Genomic DNA, 27,169 nt, shown 5'->3' with positions numbered 1-27,169 from the left:
AATTACAATGCTTTTGAAATCCAAAAATATTTCATCTTTGAATTTATTTAGTCTAAATCTTCCTACAAGACATTTCTTCTCCTTCTTCTTCTTCTTCTTCTATTAGGGGATAAGAGAGTGAAAATCATTTCCTTAAGTGTATGTTTTATCTAAACGTTTTGTTGCCCGATAATCCTAGTTGGCCATTTGTTGTACTCATTTCAACTTTTATCTCTCTAACAACAATAATATTATAGGCCCTGCTAACGCAAGGTTGGCGAGCACCTATTCAAATAGTAGTTTTTGACCGCTTGAGGCAAGTTAGCAAACTGACAACTTTGTAACACGAAGCTCCATGGTCAAACTTATTCAAATGTCAACTCCAAGTCACGTGTTTGGCCATTAGTGATAGAGAAGCCTATGAAGAGACATAAAGGTTGTCAGAGCAAGCATTTGGGTAGGCGGTTCCTCAACTACTTAAGACTGAGGGAAGCGTACATGCTGGCCCAGAAAACCTTGCGCCTAGTTTTGAGAAAGTGCCACTCCATCTCTCTATGTCGACTAAATGAAGAGAAGTCGTCAGCGAGTTAAGTTTAAGTGTTAAGATTTTTTATGCCAGAGCGGTGGAATACTGGAGAACCTAGGGATTTTGGGACCCATTGAAGGCCTATATAAGGGAGGCACGAAAGGAAAAAAGGAGGACGATATAACCGAGCTCATCTTGTAACCTATACCTAATATATACAAAGCACTACAGCCGACGTAGCCCAAATTTTAAGGGTGCACTTAAACTTTGTTGTCAATTTCATATAGTCTTTATCCCAAGCCCACCAAAGGCCAACTATATTCATCTTTGTTGACCTCCAAATTTTAAGTATTAACTGGCACAAACTACTTTTATCACCAAAATGACTCCTCAAATTGTGTTAGTTGTTTTAATCAAATGAGATTGAAGGTTCGCATTTGAAAAAAATTCAAGAACTAGAATGAATCAGTCGACCACTTTAGGCTAACTGAAATAACAGCTCGGCTTGGTTGATTTGCTGATATTCAACGACATGAATATCCATTGGTGAAAATTTGGTTTGCGGGAGTGAGAAAAGCGTCATTTCCAAATCTTGAAAAATAAGTAAAAAAACATTGTTTGTGTTTTGAAATTTTTATTTTTTTTGTAAAGTTACACTTATCATATATTTGTACCATATTTTTAATTGAGATAGGCTCATCAACATATGTAAGTCTTATCAGAAATAGTACAAATATGTGATCAGTATATATTAGGTTTCTTTGTATTTCCATGTAAAGCAAATCACATCGAAAAATTGGCGAAATTAAAACATAATTCATAAAATAAAATAGAAAAAACCAAGAGGCAATCAGGAACTTCAAGACTGAGTAATTTTATTTATATTTGTAATTTTTGGGTTTTTAAGATACGCAAAAAACATCGGATACGAAATATCAAGCATCAACAAAAAACACGAAAACATACATTCGGCCCCCGAAACAACTCCCGATTGGGCTTCTTTACAAATACAGTACAACACCCAGCGCCTCAAAGGGCCCAACACCAATACGTTAAGTGAGTGGGGCCGAACGAGGTCGTTCTCGGAGAAAGCCAACTTCGGCGTTACCCAAAACACTATCTCTGCCTGCGATCCCGATCCCTGCCTCCTCTCGAGCGCCTGGAGGGCTCTTCCTGCTCGGCGGCCTGCGGCGGCGAAGCCTCGTACCTCGACGGCTTCCTCTTGAAGTGCCGATCGTCATCGCTCGACTCGTACTCCATGGAAGCAGCACTGATCATAGTCTTTCTGCTTCCAGTTCCGCTGCTCGCAGCCTTGGCCGTCGACGACGACTTGTACTCGTCGTAGAACCCATTCGCCAAGGACGACGACGACTCCTTGTGATGGTGATGCGCCGACGGTTTGGTATCCTCCGCCGCCGGAGAAGCAGTGGAGGATGAAGAGGCCTTCCGCTTCTTGCTCACTTCTCCCTCGGGAAAACTTATGCGAGAGAACACGCTTGCCTTGTGCTTCCGCTCCGCCGCGGCCGCCGCTTCTGCCGCAGCAGCTGATGCTGCAGAGGAGGCAGGTTTCGCCGATGCTGTCGTTTGGGCAGAAGGTTTGGCCGCGGACGACTCAGAACGGTGTCGTTTCTGGCGGGGATGATCCTCCTCATGGTCGTGCTCCCTCTCGCGTTCTCGATCTCGGTCCCGCTCGCGTTCCCTGTCGTGGTGGTGCTGCTCGGATTTTCTCTTTGGAGGACGTGGAGGCGGCTGTGGCTCCAGGTCACGTGGGTCACGTGAGGGCCTGCGTTCTGGAGATTGCCTCTCGTGTCGGTGACGGCGGTGCTGATTAGGATAGTCTGGGCTTGGTGATCGGGCCATTGACTTCTGCACCAACAAATAAGAATGAACCCAATAAGTCGACCATTGTAGTAATTTCCAACAAAATTTACCAAGCCGTTCCCATTTTACGTCCTTTTTTTGGGGTAATTATTACAGGTCCATCAAATTGCATTGCCCGGTTAAAATTCGGAGGATTTTATCTGACTTTCGTTAAACACGGCACTCTACTAAGAGACAAAGATGGGTTGTCAAGAACGCAAAGGAGGTAAAATGGGCAATTGGTCAAATCTAGAATGGATCGTACATTTTGGGGGTTTGCGAGGAGGAGAAGCATTACGAATTTTTACAAAATTTTAATAAAAAGTGACAACGAAGGGGTTTCCAACCAACAATGTCGGAAGTGATAGAATTTCCAGAAACGTTTTTGGTACCCCCGAATCAATGATCCTGCGAAAAATAATTTGGAAGCAACGGCATTCACAAGGCCGTAGGGTAACCCAGACCATAACAGAACTCCAAATTGACCGTTTCCCGGTCACCGTGACAAAGGCCAAACTAGAGTATATTCCCTCCACTTCATCTCCCCATGACCAAATAGAGCATGCGTTACCAAGAAAACAAATAATATAATGACGTAAAATTTAAAATTAAGAACCAAAGAAAAATAATTAAATGATAGGAAAACGAAAACCGGGGTAATAAAACATCCTAGACTCTTTGATCTTAACTGCAGCCACAATAGGTTTTCTATTGCCAACTTGGTGTCTGCTTGCCAAAATGCTGATAAAAACCATAAGCAGCTGCTGCAACACACAACAAATGATAACGAGAGAGGAAAATTGGCACGATAAAAGACGTACAGATTTGGATTTCATTGGAGGACCATCGCCACCGCTGCTAACTTCCCTTCTGTATTCCCTGTCTTTGGAGAACTCCCGGCTGATTAAAAAAAGATGAAACTCAATTAATTATTCAACCACGCTAAAATAGATACTTGCAGCTTTGGCGGAAACGCAACCAATTTCAATTTGAAATTCAATCTTTACCTTTGACCCTGTCTTTCATTTTCACGCTTCCTTCTCAAATCAGCTTTCCGAGCCTCAAATTCTTCTTTGCTCATGATGGGGGGTCCATTCATCCCATTCATCCCATTCATGCCATTCATGCCCATACCAAAGTCCGCAAGATCCCTGTATGAAGTTGAAGATTCAATACGAAACAAGGTTGTAGGGTCGACAGGAAGGCAAAAAAACATTGAATTGCAACTTGCAACCATAAAATGACACTTAAGGCAATGGTTCCACCTACAAACCTAAAAGATTGCGTAAAGGCTCCATAAGAAAAAACATTAACTTGCATATCCAATTTGAATAAAAAAATTCATAACACAAACACACCAACATATCATACCCGTTCACTATGAAATTCATGAGCATACCTCTGAGGCGGAACCATGGGCATCATATAACCTTGAGCACCAAATGGGTCCTGTGGACCAAGACCCCCAAATGGCATGTCAATGGGACCATAACCCATATACGGCATCGGACCACCATATGGTGTCATATATCCTTCCATGCCCATGCCAGGTTGCATGCCATTCCAGTATGGATTATAAGCAGCGGGGCCCATAGGCATCATATAGTTTTCGGCTGCAAGATCTTGAGGGTTTCTCCATTGCATGTCTGCGTTGAATGTAATCGTGTTATAAAATCTATAAAATCATGTATATAATTCAAACTTATAATTACTGCAGATAACTTGAATAGAAACCTCTATGTTTACAAAAACAAAATAAGAGAAAAGGCATACCATTCACAGGCACACGAATTTTCTTCTTTTTCCTTTTCTTTCCTGTTACAGAGATACAATGAAAAATAAATAAAAATAAGAGATCACTACAGATTCTTTTCAAGAAAAAATAATTTACTCAACACATCTATCCTCCACCTGCATGTCAAAAAAATAAGGTAACACAGAACTTGATTATGCACAAGGATAGAACCAGAGAACAATAATAACCAGACCACTACATTACCTGCCTCCCCAGAAGCCATCCTTTGCTGCACTTCCTCCTCAACCAGTGGAACACTACCTTGTGACGCTGGTTCCTTCACACTCATTGACTCACGCGTGGCTTCAGATGCATCAGCTACTTTTGTAGTTCTCACTCTCTCTAAAATCTGCTGCTGGGGAAGAACAGGCTTTACGTCATTTTCAGATTCAGGAAACTTTGGAGGTTCTTCATTCTGAGGTAACTGCTTTTCATCTCCTTTTGATGCAGCAGATACTGTAGGGGAAGGAATCTTGGGTTGTGGACAGCGAGCAGACTCCATATCTGAATGTTACAAATCATGAGTGTAATTATAAAAATGTTCTAGTCTAAATAGAAATAGAAGGCAGGTCACTGAAAAACAAACCTTGAACTTGGAAAGTACTCCCAGCATTGTCAGCACTACTGTTACCACCAGACTCCAAGATGCGATTGATTGTATCCCTCAGTGTCTTATTTGGCAGTAGATCATCTGCCAGTGTATTTGTAGCCCCACAGACACACACTGACTTGGACATAATGTAGTTCCTGATACCTGATTAACATATGAGCCATTGTAAACAAAGAAAATTGATATGGTAAATCATACTGGTACGACAATTCAGGATACACAATAAGATATCAAAAGGCCTCATCAAATTACCCAGATGAGGGTAAACCAAAAAGATCACAAGAGATCAAAGTTGAAATTCTTCCCTTAGAAGTCAAAATTTATACAATTAAACTTACATCATAACTTACACTTATCACAAAAGCTATTAAAGCAACACTTGCTCGTTAGCACAGCATCTTTCATCACTTCTTTGCACAACGGGCAGTGTAGCTCGGGCGGTAGATCACCAACAGAACGCGTAGATGGTAAACCTTCAATCTCTTTCTCAAAAGCAGCCCTATTTCCATATCAAAGGTAATCGTAAGTTTTTTATGAAACAAAAAAAAAATGGAAAATACGTCTATAAAATTTGTAACACCGGATTAGCTTACTCATTCGGCCTCAATACAGCTTTATCACCACTTGGCAACTTATATGAGCCATCCGGGTTTGCCATCAGCATGGACTTAGGAATTCCAGTGGGTGGCTTCACTCTTTTTATGTCAAAATTTGGATCACCATTCGTAGGGCAGTGCTGAATATAATGCCCTGAACACACATACAAATGCCAAATATCAGAATTTTCCTCATCTATTCACTTATCACAAAGCATCTGTTATCTTCTGAAAGGAGAAGGAAACTTGAACATACCAGGCACCTTACACCTGTGACAAATATAGCCCTGTGGAGGTGTTTTCCTCTCGAAGCCCCCTACTCCTCGACCTCAATCAAAGAAAAATTGATATCAGTTTCATTATGAAAATTTGAAAGAGAGGCAGAAATTCAATCAGCACTGATATGTTACGAAAAACAAAAATTATATAATCTAAAGAGACTCACCAATACCACGTCCATTCATCATTCTTCCACCCCTGCCAAAACCTCTACCAGGACCAAAGCCATCAGGACCTTGGCTGCAAAAACACAAAGATCATCCAACATTAGTGATAAGAAACCTATCATTATCATATCACAGTACACTAATGAAACTGAAAGCATCTTACTGTTGCCATTCCAAGGCTGGAGTGTCGATTAAAGCCTTAATCTTGCTATCTTCATCAGCTTTATCAGTTGGCTGCGCATCCATAGCCTGATAACTTGTCTGCACTGTCATCACTTCAGGAATTTCATACAAATCATCCCCATAATCATCCCAATCTGGATCACCAGGCTGCCAAGCCATAATAAACACAAGATCACTAAAACGTCTGGCACAAAGCAAAGCATAAACACACCAGTTAAAACCAAAGAAGATCAAGCGGCTGTTAAAACTTACATATTTCGTGGCAGATGATTCAGCCGCCGGAAAGCTAGTCCTTTCTGGTTCAGTGTCCACCTTATCTTCCACCTTTCGCCTACAACAAAAGAAATAAAAATAGCCTAACTTAACCAACCCTTGAAATCTGCCCTAGGGGTCATAAGAAACACAATCACCCTATCCAAGCACATGGCATAACTCCAACGAAGATGCAAAACAGGGACTACCCATGTCACAGATTCATTAAACACAAGAACAAAGTAATAATGCCAACTCTAAATTGATTATGGATTTTGCAACATAACTAAAGACGAGAAGTTAAAGGATCTGAGATAGTACTCTGAATCAGTAACAATAGGCATTGGAGGCCTTCCAGGTACACGGCGAATTAAAACTGACGTATTTTTTGGAATCAACATCGCTTCATCAAGATACTCTGAAATTACAAAACATAGCTCGTAAAGACTATAAAATATTGTAATGATATAATCCATGAAAGCAAGGATAAAAGCTACCAAAATTTGAATCCCAACATCACAACCCACAATTCCTAGGAAGTTTCTAGTCAGATTAACCATTCCTAAAGAACCCAGATTTCAACCTAACACAACCTGTCCCCACTCAGATTGACTCAATTCACCATAGAGAAATGTGGTGGTCGAATTTTTTTCATTCAATGACAAAAGTAAACCACCATACAAAGTCACTCTATTTTGAATTTCAAGGCAACCCCTAATCTTAATTATTCGAGAAAAACCCCAAAAGACAATTTTACAAATCCCCAAAACCATAGACCAACGATTTCGCCACTCAATCAGACAAACACACTCTCATACAACATGTTAGTACCCATATCCGTGATTAATTTCAACATGTTCAGAAGGTAATAACTAAATCAGAACCAACCTTCATTGGTCTGGGCATTGGTGACGACGAGGTCGTAATCAGTACCCCGCCCTAAGTGCTTGGATTCATATATTTTTTCTTTCAAAATACCAACTGCGATGAACGGGCCGTCCATAGGAATAGAATCATAATCTTTTGCACTCTTAAATTTATAATACACCGCCATGGTAAATATCTTTTTTTCTTTTCCTTCCAAAATATGAAATATGTATAACACCACAAACAAGAACAACAATCTCCCTGAAGAGAACGATATTCAAAGGCCGATAAAACTATACGGCCTTATATTCAAGGCCAAGAAAAAACTACTATCAAATCAAACAGTACAAAAAGTGCAAGCTCTTTTTTTTCTTCGATTATTCTACTGAGATCGAACAATCAAACCACCGCAAATGGAGAGACAGATTGACAGCTTTTCCGAAGCTTCTTCGCCGCCGCCAACCACAGCACCAATCTCAGCTCTTTCGATTCCAATCCTTCAGAAACCGATGTCGAACAGATGCGATGCTCGGAATTAAATTAGGTTCCTCCACCATCCGTCCGCCGCCGACCCAATCCTCCTCCGCCAACCGCCGCAATCAGAATCCAATTTCACAGATCTCGGTGAAATTAAAGAAAGCCCTCTCTCTGCGCTTATCAAAGCAAATAGTTCGAATTTCAGGACGAGTCTGAGAGAATCCGAAAACCTTGGTTGAAAACTCAATCGGATGTTTTGATTCGCCGATTGATTGATTGGATTGTGGCTTCGAAATCGCCGATTGATTGGGTTGCACGAACTCCAAGAAAGCTTCTGACACACCGAAATCGAGAAAATCAGAATCCGCCGGAGAGAATTCCCGTGAAATTGTGTAAGTGGCAGCGATCTACAAGATCTAGAGCGAGCTTTGTAGGCTGATGATCATGACGAACCGCCGGACTGCTAGGGTTTGCTTCTGGGAAATTTCAGAGCACCACAGAGACCGAGAGAGAGAGAGAAGAGAGCAATTGTAGTTGTAAGGGGGTTGGGTTTTTGTTATCTTCTCTCTCCTTTTCCGTTGCGGATAATCCTTGTGGGCCCAACGGCCCGTCGGACCGTTGACAGCTGTTGGCCCAGGTGAAAAACGCGTTTTACAAAATCGTGACCGTTGGAAAATCCTTGTGCCCAAAGTAAAACCGGATTGTGTGAATTGACGAAAAAGCCCATTTTCTTTTTCCACTGCGGTGAGGAGAGTAGTCATTGGAGTGAAGTGGGGAAACTGGGAGATTAAAGATTGCTTGCGTTCCACGAAACCAATTGAATGCTTCCGCCTTTCCTCATTCCATCAGGAAATAATGAAATTAATCAATCAATAAATTAAATTGGAACCCTAATTTCGCAATGCTCATACCACAATTAGAAACTTGCCCCTCTCTCGTTTTCTCAAAAGCTCTCAACTTTCATCTCTTCTGTTCTCAGAGATCAAAACCCTCATCACTGATCATACATTCGAGGAGGGGTTTGCCTCAGAGATTGTAAGTAGTTCTCTCAATTGGGTTCACGCTGAACTTGTTTTTCATCTTCGAAAAGGCGAAAACGCTCTGAATTTTGTCACAGATTTCTTTGGCTTTTGGGGTTCAGTTCCTTAAGAGTTAAGACCGGATCATGGACGAGTTTTTGGTTCTTGAGGAACTAGGCAGTGGATCTTTCGGGACGGTATTTAAGGCGTAGCACAAACCGACAGGTAAAATTGTTGCAATCAAGTATCTGAGGGTGAGATTCAGTTCCATTGAGCAGTGTCTAACACTACCGGAAGTTCAGTCCCTTTCCAAGCTCAAGCATCCCAACCTTGTCCAGTTGAAGAGTGTCTAACACTACCGGAAGTTCAGTCCCTTTCCTTGTCTTCGAGTATATGCAGAGCAGTCTCCTTGATCACATGGTCAAAAGGCAAACCAAATTCACCGAGGATGAAGTTCGAAGCATCTCCTTTCAGATGTTTCATGGCCTGGATTATATGCACAGAAATGGCTATTTCCACCGTGATTTGAAGCCCGCTAATGTCTTGGTTAACGATGGTTCCCATGTGGTCAAGATTGCAGATTTGGGTTCTGCTATGGAGATCGATTCACCCCCTCCCTATACAGACTACGTCACCACTCGCCCTTATCGAGCTCCTGAGGTGTTGCTTCAGTCAGGCCTCTACGGTCCTAAGGTCGATATGTGGGCAATGGGCGCCATCATCGCAGAGCTGTTTTCATTTCGGACTCTGTTTCCCGGTCAAAGTGCTGATGATCAGATGTTCAAGATTTGCAGCGTCATTGGCAGCCCAACTTGGGATACATGGCCAGAGGGACATATTCTTGCCCAAAACTTGAACTATGAGTTTCCACAATTTCGCAGTGTTGGTCTATCTGTGATGGTTCCTTCCGCAAGCAGATCTACCATCTAGCTGATTTCTTCCCTTTGTTCTTGGGACCCTTCCGCAAGGCCTACTGCTGCTGAAGCACTCGAGCATCCCTTCTTCGTTGGCAACCACAAGATTTCACGTGTCATCCCTTTGAGACAAAGCAATATTCTGCTTGCATCCAGTTCTCATATTTTCGTGTAGATTTGACAAGACTAATGGTAGTTAATTGCTATCGATTCATTAGCTTTCAAAAGCTACACATGTTGTTTTAACGACTAGTTTATTTGAATGTTCAAAGTTAAAGAGTGGCAGCAAGCCAAGTGCAAGTAATGTATGTATTATACAATTTTTGTAAGCTCTCATTAATCTGCAATAAATAGCTACCAATTCATTTCAATGAGTCACATTGGTGTGTTGAGATTTATCACAAAGGGCCTTGTAACAGTGTCACCGACATTGTCCTCCAAGTAATATTTTAGGAACTGCACCTATACAGTGTGGAAGTTTATCATAAAAGCCTTGGTGTAATTGAGAAGTAGAACCACGCAATATAAGACAACAATATATTTAGAGTGGAACTACATGTAAACATGAATGCACACCTCTCATAAGTTTCAACAATCTCAAACATAAGGAAAGAGTTTTTCTTTACATGGGATGATCAAAAGTGAAAACCAGCTACACCACATACACATAGGAGGAACTCTTTAGTCCAAACGCTTTTATATTAGCGCAAGACACAAGGGGGTGGGACCAAAAGAACGGGGGTAGGGCATTTTGTCATGTGGTCTGGTCGTTCGCACCCAAGAATTTGTCCATGTAATGCAGTAATTTGCAAGGAGGGGGTATTAATTAATAAATGCAGACACACTGGTAGGTAGGTTCAACGCCCTCCTCAACTGATATGATAACTTCATCCAAAAATGCCTGCAGCAACTGCATCAGGGAGGAGATTCTCCTTGTATTTCATTTATTTCCTCCCCGACTTTCCTTGTCTTTTTTCCTTTTTGTTCGTACTGAAACTCCGGATCTAATTCCCTCTTTACGGTGTTTTTCTCTGGACTTGTCAAATACAGTTGCTTCTGTTCGGACATACCTCAAGTTTATGTCTTGCGTTCTGGTGCACGGACTCCCTTGATTGAACTGATCATTTAGTTCCTGAATTTCCACTTCAACTCTTTCGTTTCGATTAGCCTTCCAACATTTCAGTAGGTGTCATCAAATACGTTTTCCCCTTCTTCTCAATCTTCTTGTCGACATACTTAAGCAAGTTCGTCTTTTGATGAGCCCACTGTGTCATCAATTACATTTTCCCCTTCTAATAAACTACAAACTTTACCACCAATGCCGGCGACGTCTATTTGGTTCAGTTTCAAGCGCAGTTCCTGCAAGTTCCATTTTACGAGAGCTGGTTTTTGTCCCTCCCTTCCATTGATTGCTTGTTTGAGGTTAGTTCTCGCAGACAACCAAACCTGTTAACATAAAAATAAAAGGTAAGTTATTATACGATAGCGTAGGTCAATTGCCGTTATAACAACGACACATCCAGGAACAAAATATGGCTTGCCCATCCTGGTCCGTTTTCACATTGCCTCGTGTAGAACGTCAGCCGCTGCTTCTGCCCACGAATATTTTGAATTTTTTTTCTGACGATCCTAGATAGAGACTTAAACCTATGTGGGGGTGGGGGCGGGGCGGATGTAGCCAAGTGGATCAAGGCAATGGACTATGAATCTACCACGCGATGGACCATTTGCTACAAAAACACCTAAAAAGACTTTTTTGGTATGGTATCCGATTGATGAAAACCAGGTTTAACTTTTGTGTTTTTTTTTTTTCAAAAACCTCGGCGATACGAGATAAATTTATTGATATGAACAAAAAAAAAAAGTTACACCTAATTAGGGGGTACACAAACCTTACCTTTATAAAGTAAGAAAAAACAAAAACAAGAAAAAAAGAAAGAAAGAGGGGTACATACACCTTACCCCTCTTGAAAAATAGCATACAAGAAAAAAGAGGGGGACATAAACCTTACCTCCCTTGAGAAAGAAAATACAAGAAAAAGAGGGGTGGATAAGGGACCAAACCCTTCTAAAATAAAACCTTAAATGTAGGAACCTGTAAGACAAGCTGCAAAACAAAAAAGGAAAATCCAAAAAGATTAGGTAAAAAAGAAAATCACACATTAAGAAGGGGAGGCAAACCTATAGCCCATCATGCCCAAGAAATCTGAATGCAGAAAAGGAAAAATCTCTATAAGAGGATCTGCGTGCCAAACAAGTGAAGACGAGAGAAGCTCTAAATTGGCTAATTTGTCAATAACTGCCTTTCCTTCTCGAAATGTATAAGAGCAATGGAATATCATGTTCTGTAATCGACAAATACAATTTTTCCAACAGGTCTGGAGTGACCAAGGAGGAGAAAAATAACCAAAAGCAAAATAAGATATCACACTAGAAGAGTCACTTTCAAGCCATAAAATTTTCCAACCCCGATCGTGAGCCTACTCCACATCAAGGATGACAGCATGAGGCTTCACATAGAAAGAAGTACAATGCCCTAAGCTTAGGAAAAACCACAAAGAAAATAACCTGCAAAATCTCGGAAAAGCCCACCACAAGCCGTGGGAACGAGATTACCTTTAGCAAGGCCATCAGTATTCACTTTGACCCAAGAAAATGGAAGGAGATGCCAAAGAACATGGACTATAGAAGGAGCTTTATAGGACCCTGTTGAGATTCCAAGAGAGACTAAAAGTTGTTTATCCAAAATACTACGTACATGCCCAGGAGTGAAAACTCCAACGTACCTAATCCACGCCAAAGTGGAATGACAAAGGTGTGAAAAGGAATGAGGCTTACTTTCAAACTTCACTTTATTACACATCTTCCAAATAGCCATTAATAAGAAAAACCATGATGCTAGCCAAACATTGCGAAGTTGTGGAGAAACCACTTTTACACAAAAGCAAGCCATAAATCCAAGAAGGAACCCATAAGTAGAAGAATAGTGGCAAATTGAATTGCAAGCCAACACCAAGTACATTGTGCAAATCCACAACTAAAAAATAAGTGCTAAATAGATTCAGAATTCTTGTAATGTAGTTAGCATATTGGAACCAGAGGTATACTTCGTTGCTGAAGTTGATCCTTTATTGAGAGCTTTTTGAAAAGAATCCTCCAAACTAAAATAGAGTAGCGAGGTGGAATGAAAGGACACCAAATAATAGAAGCCCAACTCTTAACATGAAATCGAGGACAAATCATATAAGAACTAAAAAACTCCAAATGTAGAAGCTTTCCAAATTAACATGTCCTTATCCTCATCAATTGGAAGATGCATCTCTAAAATCTTTGTAGCCAAGTCTAGAAAAGTAGTAGAAAAAAATAGAAGAAAAACCATTTTCCCATACGAATAATATTTTGAGTAAGAGATAGAGAAGGAACAAGCTCAATAGCACCAACGACCCTGATGAACGCTAACCCAACCTAAGTTCGAATTGTGAATGTCAGGTTAGGCCGAGTTCCATCCTTAGCGAAAAGAACAATTTACATGAAATGAATTCACCACCATTATAGTGTTCTGATCCAATAATATCATATCATAAGAAGAAGAAAAATTACACATGACATGACATTATTAAATTCAAACGTCACTCATTCCTTGGAAGATAGGGGACGAAATCTAATTTCCTCTAATATATTATGGCATTTGTAAAATTTGTTGACATGTCTAGAGACCATATAACAATAAGCAAAAACCGTACCTCCCACTCGTAGGGACCGACAGTCTGATTACGCAAATCACCAATTGGCGACTTTAATCCTATTTAATCTCTGGTTTTTTGGCAGATCATCAATCGGTGACTTCAAGAAGCAAACTAGATAATCGTCAATAAATTCAGGCGAGCAAAAGCCAACCGCTGCCGCCGCTCTTCCCATTTGTGCCTCCATGTATTAAGCTTCTTTATCCACCAATCACACACCACCAACCTCCATAACTGTTACCCTAGACAAATATTAAGATATTTAATATTTGATCTATAAAAATAAAAATAAAAAAGAAGAAAGAATTTTCAGACTGCAATCCAGAAGAGAAGATGATGGAGTTGGTCGTCGTCTTCATCGTGGCTTTGATATCCATCCCAACTTCACTTTCCGTACCCTTCATAGTCCTCCATGGTAATTTCCTGCTCTTTCTGTTTCATACTTGTCAATTTTCCTTTTAAAGAAATTATTCATATTTTGTTTGATAAATCTGTTTTTGTATCTGGGTTTTGCTTTATTTTTATGGGTTTTTGATATTATTGTTATTTTATGTACAAAAGTTGATTAATTGATGCTAAATAATGTTGGGTTGCTGTAATTTGCTTTATTAGAGATGGGTTTTGAGAACTAATTAGGAACTTGATTATGACCATTTTACCGAAGATGTTCAATTAGATACTAATATCCAAATGCCATCGGATGCAATGCATGGATTCATGGACTGAATCTATATGTGGAAGAAATCTTCTCAAAGTTCTATTTTCTGCATTTTTCTGTGTGGTAAAAAATCTTACATATAAAATAACTGTTACAAACGGCTGAGGAACATAATTGAACACGGAGATACAAACGGCTGTTACTTTTTCTTTCTGTAGCATGAACCAAATAGATTCTTTTTGAAGTTAATCACCAAGGCTGAGAAAATTACAAAACAAAATAACACGTTGAGCCAAAAAAGATAATAAAAACTGCTGCTGGATGGTTACCACTATATCTGTTGCTTGCCTGGGCATGCCACATCTAACTGCAGCAGAATAATTCGAATTACGAGGAAGATTTGGCATGTAAACAAGCCTCTAAAATTATGATTCAAGTGGTAAGTAGTCTCTCAAGAGAGAGTTAGTCTGTCTGAGTTTGAAAATGAACCCAATGTGCTTTTGTGAAGCATAGGTAGTATGATATATTTTTCATTTGATGATTGTCTCAGAACCTCCATGTTAGCCAATTAACTAGTGCATTCAATAAACTCTGCATAATCTAATGTACTGATTCAATCTTGACCCATGAGAATGACCTCACAAAGAAAATTTTGGAGTAGTGCAAGTGTTCTGTGTTGTATGTTTGAAAAGAAGTTTGACATTTATAGCGATACCTAGTTTCCTTTGAATTTGGTCAATCTAATATTACTTGTCAAGTGTTTTTGGTTGGATTATGAACATCATCCATTTTAGTTCTTCTTTTAGTCTCCCGGCCTTTATATATTTGAGTGGTTCTTTCCTGGATTTTGTTAACTTTGTAGATCATTGAAACTAAGAATTCGTTTCTTCTCTTACCATTATTTACTATTGCATTCTTACGCTATTTCTGCATTCTAATGCTTCATTCATCATGACAGGCATTGGAGATCAGTGCTCTAATAAAGGAGTTAAACAGTTTACCGAGCAACTGAGCAACTTTTCTGGTACTGAAGGATATTGCATGTATGGTCCATTATTTTCTTCTCAAGCCTGCTTACTTTTTCCCATTGCTATATGTTATCCTTCTAGAGCTGATTGCTCATAGTTTATTCATCACATTGTTTTTAACAACTTTTATATATGTTCATGTCAAGTTCTGATCCTGAGATTTATTTAACATATGGTTTTGCCTTCTTGATTTATAGAACAGTATGATAAGATACAACCTGATTTAAATACTCTTGGTGATGCGTAAATGGGAAGTCCACCCTTATGGTCTCTTACACGTTTTTTTTTTTTCAATTCTTGGGGGACATATGTAGTATGTAGTGTATTTTTCCATTAATATTGCTTGGATTTACCTTCCTGCAGAGAAGTTGGGGATGGAACGTGGGATTCCTGGTTTTTACCCCTTGACGAACAGGTAAAAACTAAAAAAATCAAGGCTTGTCATTTTATTGATGGTTCTTGATTTCCACTTGTAATCTGACTTTTGTTCTACATATTTGCAGACCAGAATCGTTTGTGATAAGGTGGTGAAGTTTTCCTGTTACCGTATAATGTTGGTCTGGCTTTTGAAGTTTCTGTGACTTTTGACTTTGTTACTACAACTACAGGTTAAAGAAAAGGAAGAACTGAGACAAGGTTACAACATTGTTGGTCTCTCCCAGGTATTATTATGATTGGATCTTTCTGTTTCTCACATATATTTACAGTAAATTAGATTTTTTATCAACTCAACTCAACTCCACAAATTAAGTTACCATGGCCGGAATAACATATTGACGTCCTTCCTCACCATTTCTCTTAGTAAATACATGTCATCACGTCCTTTCTTCCTCATCCACCTAACTGGTCCTTATTTATGTATTTTGTATTTGAATCAAATCACTCCTTGAGGTGATATCATCCGCCATCTTCACCCTAATGATTCTTGGCGTCTATGACTGTATTTTAGAACATTTGTCATTGTTCTGGCCATCAGTTAAGCTGTCGTTACGTTTCAATGTTGTCCTTATTAGATTCTATTTTATTCCCAAGTTTAGCAACTGGCTCATGGCTTTGTTGCTATATGTGGAATTATCTGGCATTACATTTTATTTTCTATCGTTTTCCATTTTTATGTTCTGATGGAGGTAGATTTCATTGTGGATATGCAATTATTTTATATTATGTAGCTGTCGTTGTCGTTTGATCTATGACAATTTTTTCACCATGTTTGATTGTTTTTTCAATACCTCAATGCTTATGAGTAAATGAATTGTATCTTATAATTTTGAGTTTTGATGCTCATGTAACTCTGCTCAATCGGTTCTTTCTCATAACTTTTTCTTTTTAATTTGACAGGGCAATTTGATAGGCCGAGGTGTGGTAGAATTTTGCGTCGATGGACCGCCTGTAAGATTCAATTTAACTAACTCTGCTAATTTCAAGTTTTCTCCACTGCTTTTCAAGTGACTACATGTATTGTTATAATAACAAAAATTGAATTCAGTTATCATACATGCAGTGAGCTACATGTATCCAACTCTTTAAAAATGCATAAGGAATGGTGTTATAAGTTCTTTAGGATTTTCGTATATTATTTTGGTGTGACGTAATAGCTCTTAGGATTATTTCTGGTCTCAGAGAAATTTTTAGTCGTATTTTTCTGTGGTGTGGTTTATAGGCAAATGCTTTATTAGGTTTATTGATCTTTCTTCCGTATCATTGTTTCTTTGGTTTAATGCTCGCACAGGATGATGTTTCAGTTCCTAAAATAAGCAGAGTTGACAATATGAAAATTTTTGTTTTTTCCATTATTGAAACAGGTCAAGAACTTTATCTCTTTAGGAGGACCTCATGCGGGTACTGCTTCTGTGCCTCTCTGCGGTGTAAGTATCATACTATCATCGTGGAATTTTAATCCCTCCCTATCCAAATGCTTTCTTCTTGCTGACATAGCTTCTGGTGAAGAATGTACATATATATAAATTACAATTGAACTTGCATAGTCGGATATTGCTTACAAAGTACCATCCTAGTAAGCTTGATGTTTCATCTTCCCAATTGTAGTAGTATGGTACCGGCCTGCTTCTCGCCCAAAAGAACTATATATTTATGTATAGGGGAAAGTTTATGCTATTATACAAGAGAGGATTAGCACTTTCTACAGTACTTTGTCGCAAATGGTTGCAGCAAACAGTATTTCCTACATCATTCTTTCAATTACATAAGATGAGAATATTTGAAAGCATTTTGTATGAAGTACATCTAAGAGTGAAATCTTCAATACAAAGATCCCACTGATATTCTGGTCATTTACTTAACTGTACTTTGCTGATTTCGCGGCGTATTTATATATTTGTGAGATTTTTGCAGAACTTTAATGTTTATATCAAAATATGTCTCAAATTAAGAGTTGTAAGGTATATAACTATCGAGGAACACTTCAAACTTGGTTGGAAATACTCTGTGACCTATTTGAGATGTGTTGATAATGCTAAGGGGCTTTGTTTTTGTGCCTCTGCAGTCTGGTATATTTTGCATCATTGTGAATAAGCTACTCAAATCAGAGATCTACACTGACTATATTCAAGTACGCATCTAATTCTGCCGATTCTTTCTTCTTGTCTCTATTACGGTTTCAACTTTCGTTCTCCTAGGTATATTTCTGATGGGGCCTCACCATCTTGATTGTGATTCTGAAAATGCAGGAACACTTGGCTCCCAGCGGTTATCTTAAATTACCAAATGTGAGTAGTGGCTAGAAATGAAACATTCGATACATTTAATGAGGTGTTTTTACTTCGTATACCTATGTTATAAATATATCAAGTAACCTTGCAATCGTAAATTCAATGGAATCAGCTGTCTGCTCATCCTGATCAACAGTTTCTTTCCAGGCAATGTCTGATTATTTAGGGAAATGCAAGTTTCTTCCGAAGCTCAACAACGAACTCCCTGGTGAGAAAAACTCGACCTACAAGGAAAGGTTTAGTAGCTTACAGAACCTGGTGCTTATCATGGTAAGTTGGAAAAATATATATCTTTGGTAACATTTCTTAGATCCTCAGAATAATTAGCCAAGTAAGCATGTACATTATTTCCATGTTAATTTCGTATTTCTGCAGTTTGAGCATGACACTGTTTTGATACCGAAGGAGACCGCGTGGTTTGGATATTACGAAGATGATAGCTTCAAATCAATTTTAAGTCCACAACAGGTAACAGAAGTGCAATAATACTAATACTAGTGTTAGAGACTTGATGCATTAGAAGATTTGCATTTACAATTAAGCATATGCATCTTCTTTGCTTTCACTTTTATGCAGACCGATCTGTTTACTGAGGACTGGATCGGTTTAAGAAACTTGGATGAAGCTGGGAGGGTCAAGTACATTAGCGTTGCAGGAGGTCATCTCGGAATCTCCACCAGCGACATGAAGAAGCACGTGGTGCCCTACTTGCAAGATTCAGCGTCGACGATGGATGGAAACAAGAAAGCTAGTTATACCAGGGCAAGTGGAGTTGAACATGGATTTGTGGAAAGCAATGAGAAGATGCAAGTAATGCCTGATTTTGATGAGAGAGCATCAACTGAAGATGTACCGGAAGGGTCGCTGTCGTACAGGTGGCCCTTACCAGTCAAGAATTTGTTCAGTGAACTTCTTGGACTCACAGAGGACAAGTCACTCCCTCGGCCTTGATGAACCTTAATTACGAAGTAACTCAAACTACTAAATCAAGAATTACACTGGGGTTTGTGGGTGGGGATGATTTATTTGTACAATAATTGCAATTTATTCCATGCCTATGTGACTGAAACCCTGCTAATATGTGGTTTAAGTTATTCTGTACAAAATTATGCAAAGGACAGATCTTGGTAAATAAAATTGCGTTCGGCATAAACACGCGCTTGATATTCCGCATGCATACGCCTTACACCTTACTGGAATCGCTCTAAACCACTTGAATTACAAACCGTACGTGTTTGTGTGCTACTTAATTTGGTTACCAAATAAATGTTCGAGGCAGCATTTGTTTGCATGAATTCGGGGAGAGATGATATATTCTGTATCTCCAATAGAATACAAGACGGATCACTTTCTAGTGAATTTTATGCATCATTATATAATTGAACCTTACGGGACAGAGGTTCAGGACCTAAGGAATACAGAAAGGCCTAGGAAGACTTTTGAAGAGACTCTTAAAAAAAGACTAGAAGTACTTAGATCTAACGGAAAACATGACACAAAACCAAGCACAATGGTATTTTTGGATTTATATAACTGACCCCACTTTGGGAAAAAGCTTTGTTGTTGTTGATGTACCATATAATTGAACCAAAATGCACAACTTTCCTTCATTTCGATTCAAGGTAGAAGTAGCGACTCAATTTTACTCAATTATTCCCACTTTCTGTACGATAAAGTATAAAGAAAAATAAAAGCTTAGCAAACAACTTGTATGCATTTTCTAAGGCTTCGCCTCAGTAGACTTGTATATCCACACTAATGCCGCTCAGACGATCAGCCCTCCTGCCCGAATTCTCTCCTGATATCTTCTGGTGGGCACCGAAGCGGAGCCACATACATGAGATTCTTGCAAGAGCTGCCTGACCGGCTACTCGCACCCGATAAACCACACTTAAGTCCGCCCAAATCTCACTTCCCACGGCGCCAGACTGGAAACTTGCATCATATCCTTCAAGATCTGATTCTGTTACCACTACCACAGAGCGTTCATCAAATGCAACTAGATTGTGTGAGGAAGCAGACTGAAGCGGTGCCATCATCAGATCTGGCAGGTGACTGTAAACAAAAGCTTTCTTCACCATTAAGTAGTAGTATTCCTGGACAGCCTGAAAAAAGGAACCATCAAATAGGAGATCAGGAAAAGTCAAATTCAAGGGTAGAATTAGATCATGCCACAGATCAGGTGTAAATTTAGTATTACAAGCAAATTGTTTGCACACTGATATTGATTTAACAACAAAAATGTAAATACAATGTTTCTCACTACACCAGGGGGACCAACAGAACGAAAAGGCATGAAACAGCAGTGAGACATATCAGCCCCCAATGCGAGTGCAAATCACAGATAAGTTGTACAAGTTACCTGCCACTGAGCAGAGGCTAAAAGCACCCTCGGCCGAATTGACTTTAGATAATCATAAGCAGATTCAGGTGTCATCTGCTTGTGATGGACCTATATAAAAAAATAAAATAAAAAAAAATAAAAAAACAGAAAAAAGAAAAAGATCAGTAAAGTTGGCAATCCTCGGAGTTATTGGTAATTTCAGAGCCTAGTACTAACCAGGTAACAGATTACAATGGTCGTACTACGCCCCCGTCCAGCTTTACAGTGAACATATGTTGTCTGTCCACTTAATGCATTTTCTTCTCGACAAAAACCAAAATGACAAAGAAATATATCAGATAAAGACTTCTTAGGAGAAAAAACAAAATCTTATCCTAGACTACTATCAACCATTTACACGAAAATGACAAGTTTGATCCCAGGATATATATAATGACTTAACACTAAACCTCCTAGTCCTTAATGAAAATTAAACAAATACAGATGAAATAAATCAAATAATTTTTTTATATTTACCCTTAAAGAGTAAATTTCAACAACAAACACCACTAAGCAGCTTAAAAATGACCAAAAGAAAAAGAGTCAATGAAAATCATCTCTTTTAAGTTTCTAAAATTTTGACTGATAAAACACGAGGCAGGTTAGATGGTCTATAATATTCAACGACCACCACCATACATCATAACTTATTTACACTGGAAAAATATAGGACAGCCTCACAATTGCACTGCGCCCTTGCATATTAGACTTATACTGGATGATTGTATTCAGCTTTAAAAGTTTCCTAACATGTCAACCGTATCTAGCCAATAACAGGCCTTCCAAGATGATCAAATCAGGTTCCAAGAATGCTTACCATGAATGAAGTCTACAGCACGACATGCATCACTGAGTGATGGTGCAAAGCAGTAGTCTCTTGTAGGAATCACCAGATGGTTAATGCCATGAGACTGCCACAAATTTAATAGAAACGCATAAAAATATGGTAACATAAACTACTGGGAAATACGGTAGACCACAAACATAAAGTATAAGAAAAACATAAAACAAATCCCCAAGTTTTGGTCCAGTACAGACATGAACCAAGTCAATTTTAATCCACATAATTCATAATTAATACATAACAATATTACAGAAAACACCAGTTAATCTGTCAGGTATTAAATATGTCATACAAAAAAAATAGACATCCTCACAAACAGCAACACCATTTCATGTGAGAGAAAAATGCATCAACTAATCTCCAAAAGCAAGTGAACTCTCACAATACAAATCTCAAGAATGATTCTGTGGTGTAACATGACTACAAGGAAAACCACTAACATGATAAAGAGATGTTGGAACCAGAGTCTCGTATGGCTCATTAAGTGTTATGACTCCACCAACTCCGACATCCTTTAAGCGAGGTACGTCAGTAGGGAATGGAACTGCACCTAACAATACAAACTGGAAACAAAATTATTAGAATTCAGACAGAGGAAAAAAAAAAAAAAATCAACAATAGATCTTATAAACACACGCAGAAGAAAAAGCCACATGTTTACATAAGCAAAATTTTTTGTTTGAAGATAATTTACTGGGTCTACATTATTACATAAACTATCAGCTAAGAAAAGAATTCCAAGCTCACATCACCGCACACAAAGAATCACATAAACCCCATTCATGAATTACATTAATAAGAGATAAGTTCAGTCATATAGTACTCGTAAGAGCTATCAAATCGAACTCAGAATCTAAATCAAACCCAACACCTAAACGTATATACTATATGGCAAGCGAAACCAATCTGTACACATTATAAAATACACATGACAAATACATAAATACAAAAATAGAACAATAAAATGAATTTGTACCTCATCAACCTTATCCCACCACCGAAACTCAGCCTGCAGCTTATTCCTAATGACATTGTAAAGCAGAGTCGGGTAAAACAACGCACGAGCTCCTGCACCGATCAAAACCCGCTTCGCATCCGACCGTGTGATACTCCTGCTATCAAAATCTCTATTTCCAGGGGACAAATTCCCCTTTTCCCCACTTCCAAATTCTCCTCCTTTCAATTCCTCAATATACATAGCCTCAGATTCAAACCCAACACAATCAATCACAATTACACACAAATTCAACAGAGAACCCTAAATTTTTCCCAAGTATTTACATACAAACAACCATTTACACAAAAAGCCCCATTAAAACCCTAAAATTTTCTTTTTTGTACCAAAAAAAAAAAAATCACAGGATCATACGAGAAAACCTATAATTTCTGCAACAGTGAGAGGAACAAAGGATCGGGAGCGAATTCGATTTGATAACGGAGAGACTGGAAACCATGGAAAAGCTCGCGACCATAATTTACGAAAAGGGAGACGATCGGAGAGAAAGGGAGAGACGATGAATACGATGAGGGATGCGATCAAGGATCGATGAAAGTTGGGGGGATCAAATGGGAATTAGTGAGATCTGGGGGAAACCCTAACCCTAAAAAATAAGAAATTGCTTGAAGGTGGGATAGGCTGAGGTTCTACTCCACCTTTCGCTCAACAAACTCTGAAAGCGGACGAACGAGAGAGAGATAAATTAATAAGAAGAGCGTAGAAAGAAGGAGATGGAGGGAAGGGATAGAGTCACGGGGGTGATTAAGGAGGGAGTTTGAAAAACGTGAGTAGGGGACACGTGGTGCGATTTGAGGGAATCAGGAGCATTTAGGAGGGTGGTGAGAAATTTTTTTAATTGTGACGGAAATACGAATGATACACTACGTATTTTTATGTAAGTGATAGAAAATTTTATTTTTTAAGTTATTAAATTTTTAAAACACATATCTCATCATTAGAATAGTGACACGTAGTGTACCACCTTGTATGCCCACATCACGTGTGCCGATCATACTGAAAAATCTCTCGTTGGTCGACAAGATATAGAGGATAATTGAAATTATGATGTGACTATTTTTCTATTTTTGTCGGTGTTTTTTAATTTCGTGGGTGTCAGCAAACAAACTACCCTACACCGCACACTTGTTAAACTTATGAGCTCAGCTCATTTTCTTACGTTGGCTAAATTGGGTTAACAGTTGCTGTTATAATAGTGTACTCGAAAGATAGTATTTATGGTAAAAGAATTAGGGTTTAAATTTTTATGGTGAAGGCTGTTAACAAATTTAACCTAAAAATAAAATTTTTATTCAATGTCCATTAAATGCAGGAATAAATATGTAAATATGTATTTTTGTAAAATTCAAATGAAATTTTCAAACAATTTCTAAACAATTCAATTGAAATTTCTAAAAAATTTTTGCATCAGGTTTTAATTTCCAAACAATTCAAAGTGCATTGAGTATCTTGGAGGCAATGAAAAATGGATGCAGCATCAAGTTTAGAAATGCACTTTGAATTGCCTCCAAGGTGCGTAACTGCACTTTGAATTGTCTAGAAGTTGAACCTGATGCATAAAGGTTTTGGAAATTTGAATTGAATTGTTTAGATTATTTTTGATAATTTGAATTGAATTTTGCAAAAATACATATTTAAATATTTATCCCTGCCATTAACGGGCATTAGATGAAAATCTCACTTTTAAGTTAAATTTGTTAACTGTCTTCACCATGAGGTTTAAATTCTAATTTTTTATTTTATTTTATCACATGAGCTATCTTCTAAATAACCTATCACCACAGAGACGAGTGAGTTGGGTTTTGGGTTGACCTCATAACTTTGATTTCTGACAAAAGGATGCAAGAGAGAGGTGAGAAGAGTGAGCTGGGTTTTGTACCATATTTTTTGTTTTTGCCAGAAAGTTCCATTTTTTCGGGCGACTTAAGCTTCGGCAAGCATAGTAAGGTAGGGTGTTTAGTTCCAAGTTCCTTCATCATTGATTTATGAAATAAATGGGTTGTTTGTAAGATGAATTGATACTTTGACGTTAATTTAGGATTTGTGTTTCATGTTGGGGTCTATGGGTTGTGGAACAAACTTTACTTTTTGATGTGCTACAAAACTAGAATGTAACGACCTGTCCCAAAAAACTACGGGTTTTATAATTTTAAAGGGAGGTTTAACAAAACATTCCCGGTACTATTCACTTTTAATGAAAAACCACATTTATACCTTTCCCTAGTATTATTCACTATACCTTTAAAAAGGGCTTTTCATTAAAAGGGAAGTTTTTTTTTACTTTTCATTAGTTTTCCTAATTTTAAAATGTGAAATTTTGAAAATGACCTTTGAGGTAAATGCATTGACTTTTGTTGACCGCCTTGTCGAGTCACGTAACATCCATTTTCTTGGCGTATCCTAGTAGCACTCATCGCTACGAACGCGTGGGCGTAAACGGAATGTAATTTGGAGTTATAATGAAGGAGTTATTAACGAATGAAGTTGAGGGCAAGATTGTAAATTTATTATTTTATGGAATGCTCCAGATTTTTGGAGCAAAATCTGGAAAGCCACGTGTGTGGGCCAGATTAAATGAAAGAAAAGATTGGCGGTGGAGATGGAAGATAAAAGAGAGAAAGGAGGGGGAACCGGACCAATTAGGAAATGGAGAAAATGAGAGAACCAATGGGGCAGAAGAAAAAGGAAGGGAAAGGAGAAAGTTGAGGAGGTAGCCGATCGGACCCCGACCCGTTTCCATGTAGTGATCTGGTCTCCGACCCGGTGTTCCCCGACTTTTCCGATGCTTTTCATGGCGTTTTCCTAGCTTTTCATGGCCAACCATCACCTGTAAACATCACTACGACATCCTCGCTATGAATTCCACCCCAAACTCGATGAGATTTGGTTTCATTCCATGGAGAATAGCACCGGTGGGTGCGACCGGTCTTACGACGGCGATCCGCCATTCTTGAAGCAAAATCAGCCAACCACCACCACCACCAATAGACTCTCCTCAACCTCAGGAACATAGCCCATGCATTGGTTGGGGCGTCGGAGCTTGTTTGGAGTCGAATCAAGACCACCTATTTCTAGCGTTTCCGACGGGTTCGTGGAGCTTTGAGGCTTTTTCTGGTCAAATTGGACTTGGCCATAGGTATGAAACTTGCTCTACTCATTGAGATCTTCATTTTCGTGACATCTAAGAATTTTTAGAAATAATTGATTTTTCCTGCGAGTCGGGGAGCCCAACAGCCATGTGTGGCGGCACGTGGCGGCAACACATGGGCCGAGACCCCACCTGACCTTCCTATGCTAAGTCTGATACTCCAATTACATAGGTGAAGTCTGATAAACGAAATTCCATTGTTTGGGTACAATTTCGCTAAGGTTTGCCACTTGATCTTTATTTGAATCGACGATCCAACCGTTGGATCGTCACCAAAATTTAGTAGGTTATTATTCAAATATTTAAGGGCAATAGGAACTAATGGATCGGGAATCCGACATGCGGATCTTCACGAATTGGATTCCTAAGTTCGTAAAATAAAATGTTGACCGCCACTTAAATTTACAATTGGCAAGATCCGACCGTTGGATCGTAATGAAACTTTAGTATGATGTTTTAGAAGCATAATGTGAATCTTTGGAAGTCACAGATTCGAAAGCTGTGATGTGGATCTTTCAGATCGGGTTATGTAGGGTTATGAAACCTATCGTTGATCTATGACCGACGGTTGACTTTTGGTCAATGGGTCTCAAATCATTCTAGAACGTCCTTGGGGATGTGTTTTATGTAAGTTACGTGTTCTATCGATAAGAATTATGAGACGTGATTGAATATTTGTTCTAGGCAACGATTGTGTGTGTGTGTATATACACACATATAAACTTTACGGTTTCTAGAAACATTTTTTTATATGGAACTATGCTTTGCTTGCCATGTCGTAAATAAGTTACATTTTAAATATTGCATTGTTACACTTGTGAATTGTATTGTGTGATGCTACGGAGACTCAGGTAAGCTTCAGGTGAGTATTATATGATTGAATGGGTTGTATTGCATTGGTATGCACACATTTATTTAGAGCTCATCATGGCTGCACCCCGATATTAATGCTCCCGCCCGGGGCTAGGGCCAGCCTTCACGTGATTGTTCACTTCCCACATTGCACACTCACATTGGATCTAAGTCTGGTGCCAGCCTGTCGTACAGACCACAATAGGTGATTTCGACTCATAGGTGACCCGCAAATTATCGCACAGCCTTCACGTGATCGTAGCACTTGAGCGTACATATTTATACCTAGCCTGTTGATACAGGTCACACTAGGTGACTCCGACTTGTGTGCTAGCCTAGATTGATGAGCTACAGGTCTAGTCATACAGGTCACGTTAGGTGACTCCGATTGGCATAATATTTTATATTGGTTTCACACCTGGCTTACATTTATTATTACTGAGATATTATGACATGACATACTTCAATTTTCGCTGCTCTTGTGTATTGGTTTTGATACCTACATAGTAGACTTATTTTCTGGAAACTATACGGGTTTTACGGGGAGGGGTTATAAATCTTTCAAAAGGTTTTTATTAAAACTTTATTTTTAGGCCCACTCACCCTTATTTTTCACTCCTCCAGGTATTAGTAGCAGAGTTTTCATACCAACGAGGATTAATGGCAAATCTTAGTGTAGGTGATTGTCATTGATGGTATAATTCTCACCCTATTTTACTGTACTTTTGATAGGAGCATATTCATGCTACTTAAATGGCTAGTTCTCGTGCATTTACGTTATGTTTCTTTAGTTATTTTAGTCCTTTATGCTTCTTTTGTGTGTTTTCAGGTTCTAAGAGGCTTAGGGAGCAAGAAAGTGCATTTTGAGGCTATTTGGAGCATTTTTGGGCATGGATTGGATAGCTTAATCATGGAGCAAAGAAGATGGACAAAATTGAAGCCTTGCATGCTCTTTAGGACATAAAACAAAGGGCCTAGCCCAATCAAACAATCCTTTGAGCCATGCAAAACCCCTAGCCCAATCAAACAATCCATCAATTCACATGCAAAACCACCATTCACACACATGCACCCAAACACTTCCTTGTTGCCGTGCCTTTCCCTTCCACTTTCCAACCTTTCCAAATGCAATTTCATCAACACATGCATTATTTATTCACTCTTCATCATTGCACTCATCACCAAAGAACTCCCCACCATTGCCGTGCATTCCCCCTAATTCCATCCATCCTCCACACCTTTCCA

General features: G+C 38.9%; 4 protein-coding genes across 4 annotated transcripts; 2 read left to right on the top strand and 2 right to left on the bottom strand.

Moving 5' to 3' along the window:
- Positions 1 to 1,359: 1,359 nt before the first annotated feature.
- LOC125480552 (E3 ubiquitin ligase PARAQUAT TOLERANCE 3-like) lies at positions 1,360 to 7,975 on the bottom strand. Its single transcript, XM_048591506.1, has 15 exons — positions 7,136 to 7,975; positions 6,569 to 6,665; positions 6,248 to 6,326; positions 5,976 to 6,142; positions 5,812 to 5,885; positions 5,623 to 5,694; positions 5,364 to 5,520; positions 5,121 to 5,269; positions 4,747 to 4,914; positions 4,365 to 4,664; positions 4,139 to 4,180; positions 3,765 to 4,011; positions 3,373 to 3,516; positions 3,187 to 3,265; positions 1,360 to 2,371 (listed from the first exon to the last, which is right to left on the bottom strand). The coding sequence occupies exons 1-15, from the start codon at positions 7,299 to 7,301 to the stop codon at positions 1,622 to 1,624; spliced, it is 2,691 nt and encodes an 896-aa protein (XP_048447463.1). The 5' UTR covers positions 7,302 to 7,975; the 3' UTR covers positions 1,360 to 1,621.
- A 1,027-nt stretch (positions 7,976 to 9,002) lies between these two features.
- LOC103927337 (cyclin-dependent kinase F-3-like) lies at positions 9,003 to 9,781 on the top strand. Its single transcript, XM_009336255.3, has one exon. The coding sequence runs from the start codon at positions 9,004 to 9,006 to the stop codon at positions 9,538 to 9,540; it is 537 nt and encodes a 178-aa protein (XP_009334530.2). The 5' UTR covers position 9,003; the 3' UTR covers positions 9,541 to 9,781.
- Positions 9,782 to 13,295: 3,514 nt separating this feature from the next.
- On the top strand, positions 13,296 to 18,835 carry LOC103934112 (palmitoyl-protein thioesterase 1-like). Its single transcript, XM_048591485.1, has 13 exons — positions 13,296 to 13,682; positions 14,884 to 14,968; positions 15,317 to 15,368; positions 15,457 to 15,477; positions 15,562 to 15,615; positions 16,292 to 16,342; positions 16,756 to 16,818; positions 17,457 to 17,522; positions 17,641 to 17,679; positions 17,830 to 17,952; positions 18,058 to 18,150; positions 18,259 to 18,448; positions 18,494 to 18,835. Exons 1-13 carry the CDS (start codon positions 13,601 to 13,603, stop codon positions 18,631 to 18,633), a joined length of 1,059 nt encoding a protein of 352 aa, XP_048447442.1. The 5' UTR covers positions 13,296 to 13,600; the 3' UTR covers positions 18,634 to 18,835.
- A 346-nt stretch (positions 18,836 to 19,181) lies between these two features.
- LOC103930872 (phosphatidylglycerophosphate phosphatase PTPMT1-like) lies at positions 19,182 to 22,580 on the bottom strand. Its single transcript, XM_048591484.1, has 6 exons — positions 21,886 to 22,580; positions 21,350 to 21,472; positions 20,883 to 20,976; positions 20,243 to 20,325; positions 20,045 to 20,134; positions 19,182 to 19,787 (listed from the first exon to the last, which is right to left on the bottom strand). The coding sequence occupies exons 1-6, from the start codon at positions 22,105 to 22,107 to the stop codon at positions 19,416 to 19,418; spliced, it is 984 nt and encodes a 327-aa protein (XP_048447441.1). The 5' UTR covers positions 22,108 to 22,580; the 3' UTR covers positions 19,182 to 19,415.
- Positions 22,581 to 27,169: the final 4,589 nt, after the last annotated feature.

The sequence above is a fragment of a genome, unplaced genomic scaffold (genome assembly GCF_019419815.1).
Source record: "Pyrus x bretschneideri cultivar Hongxiangsu unplaced genomic scaffold, Pyrus_bretschneideri_v1 Contig34, whole genome shotgun sequence".
Taxonomy (NCBI): domain Eukaryota; kingdom Viridiplantae; phylum Streptophyta; class Magnoliopsida; order Rosales; family Rosaceae; genus Pyrus; species Pyrus x bretschneideri.
Note: the sequence above shows the minus strand (reverse complement) of the source record. Positions and strands in the feature narration are given on the sequence as shown.

Coding starts and splice junctions, on each gene's coding strand:
- LOC125480552 (XM_048591506.1), bottom strand. CDS start 7,301: ATGGCGGTGTATTATAAATTTAAGAGTGCAAAAGATTATGATTCTATT. Junction 6,143..6,247: donor AATCATCTGCCACGAAATAT/GTAAGTTTTAAC, acceptor ATGGCTTGGCAG/CCTGGTGATCCAGATTGGGA. Junction 4,181..4,364: donor GATGGCTTCTGGGGAGGCAG/GTAATGTAGTGG, acceptor TCTCTGTAACAG/GAAAGAAAAGGAAAAAGAAG.
- LOC103927337 (XM_009336255.3), top strand. CDS start 9,004: ATGCAGAGCAGTCTCCTTGATCACATGGTCAAAAGGCAAACCAAATTC.
- LOC103934112 (XM_048591485.1), top strand. CDS start 13,601: ATGATGGAGTTGGTCGTCGTCTTCATCGTGGCTTTGATATCCATCCCA. Junction 15,369..15,456: donor TTTTACCCCTTGACGAACAG/GTAAAAACTAAA, acceptor ACATATTTGCAG/ACCAGAATCGTTTGTGATAA. Junction 15,616..16,291: donor ACATTGTTGGTCTCTCCCAG/GTATTATTATGA, acceptor TTAATTTGACAG/GGCAATTTGATAGGCCGAGG.
- LOC103930872 (XM_048591484.1), bottom strand. CDS start 22,107: ATGTATATTGAGGAATTGAAAGGAGGAGAATTTGGAAGTGGGGAAAAG. Junction 21,473..21,885: donor GGTGGGATAAGGTTGATGAG/GTACAAATTCAT, acceptor TTTTGTTTCCAG/TTTGTATTGTTAGGTGCAGT. Junction 20,135..20,242: donor CCATTGTAATCTGTTACCTG/GTTAGTACTAGG, acceptor TTTTTTATATAG/GTCCATCACAAGCAGATGAC.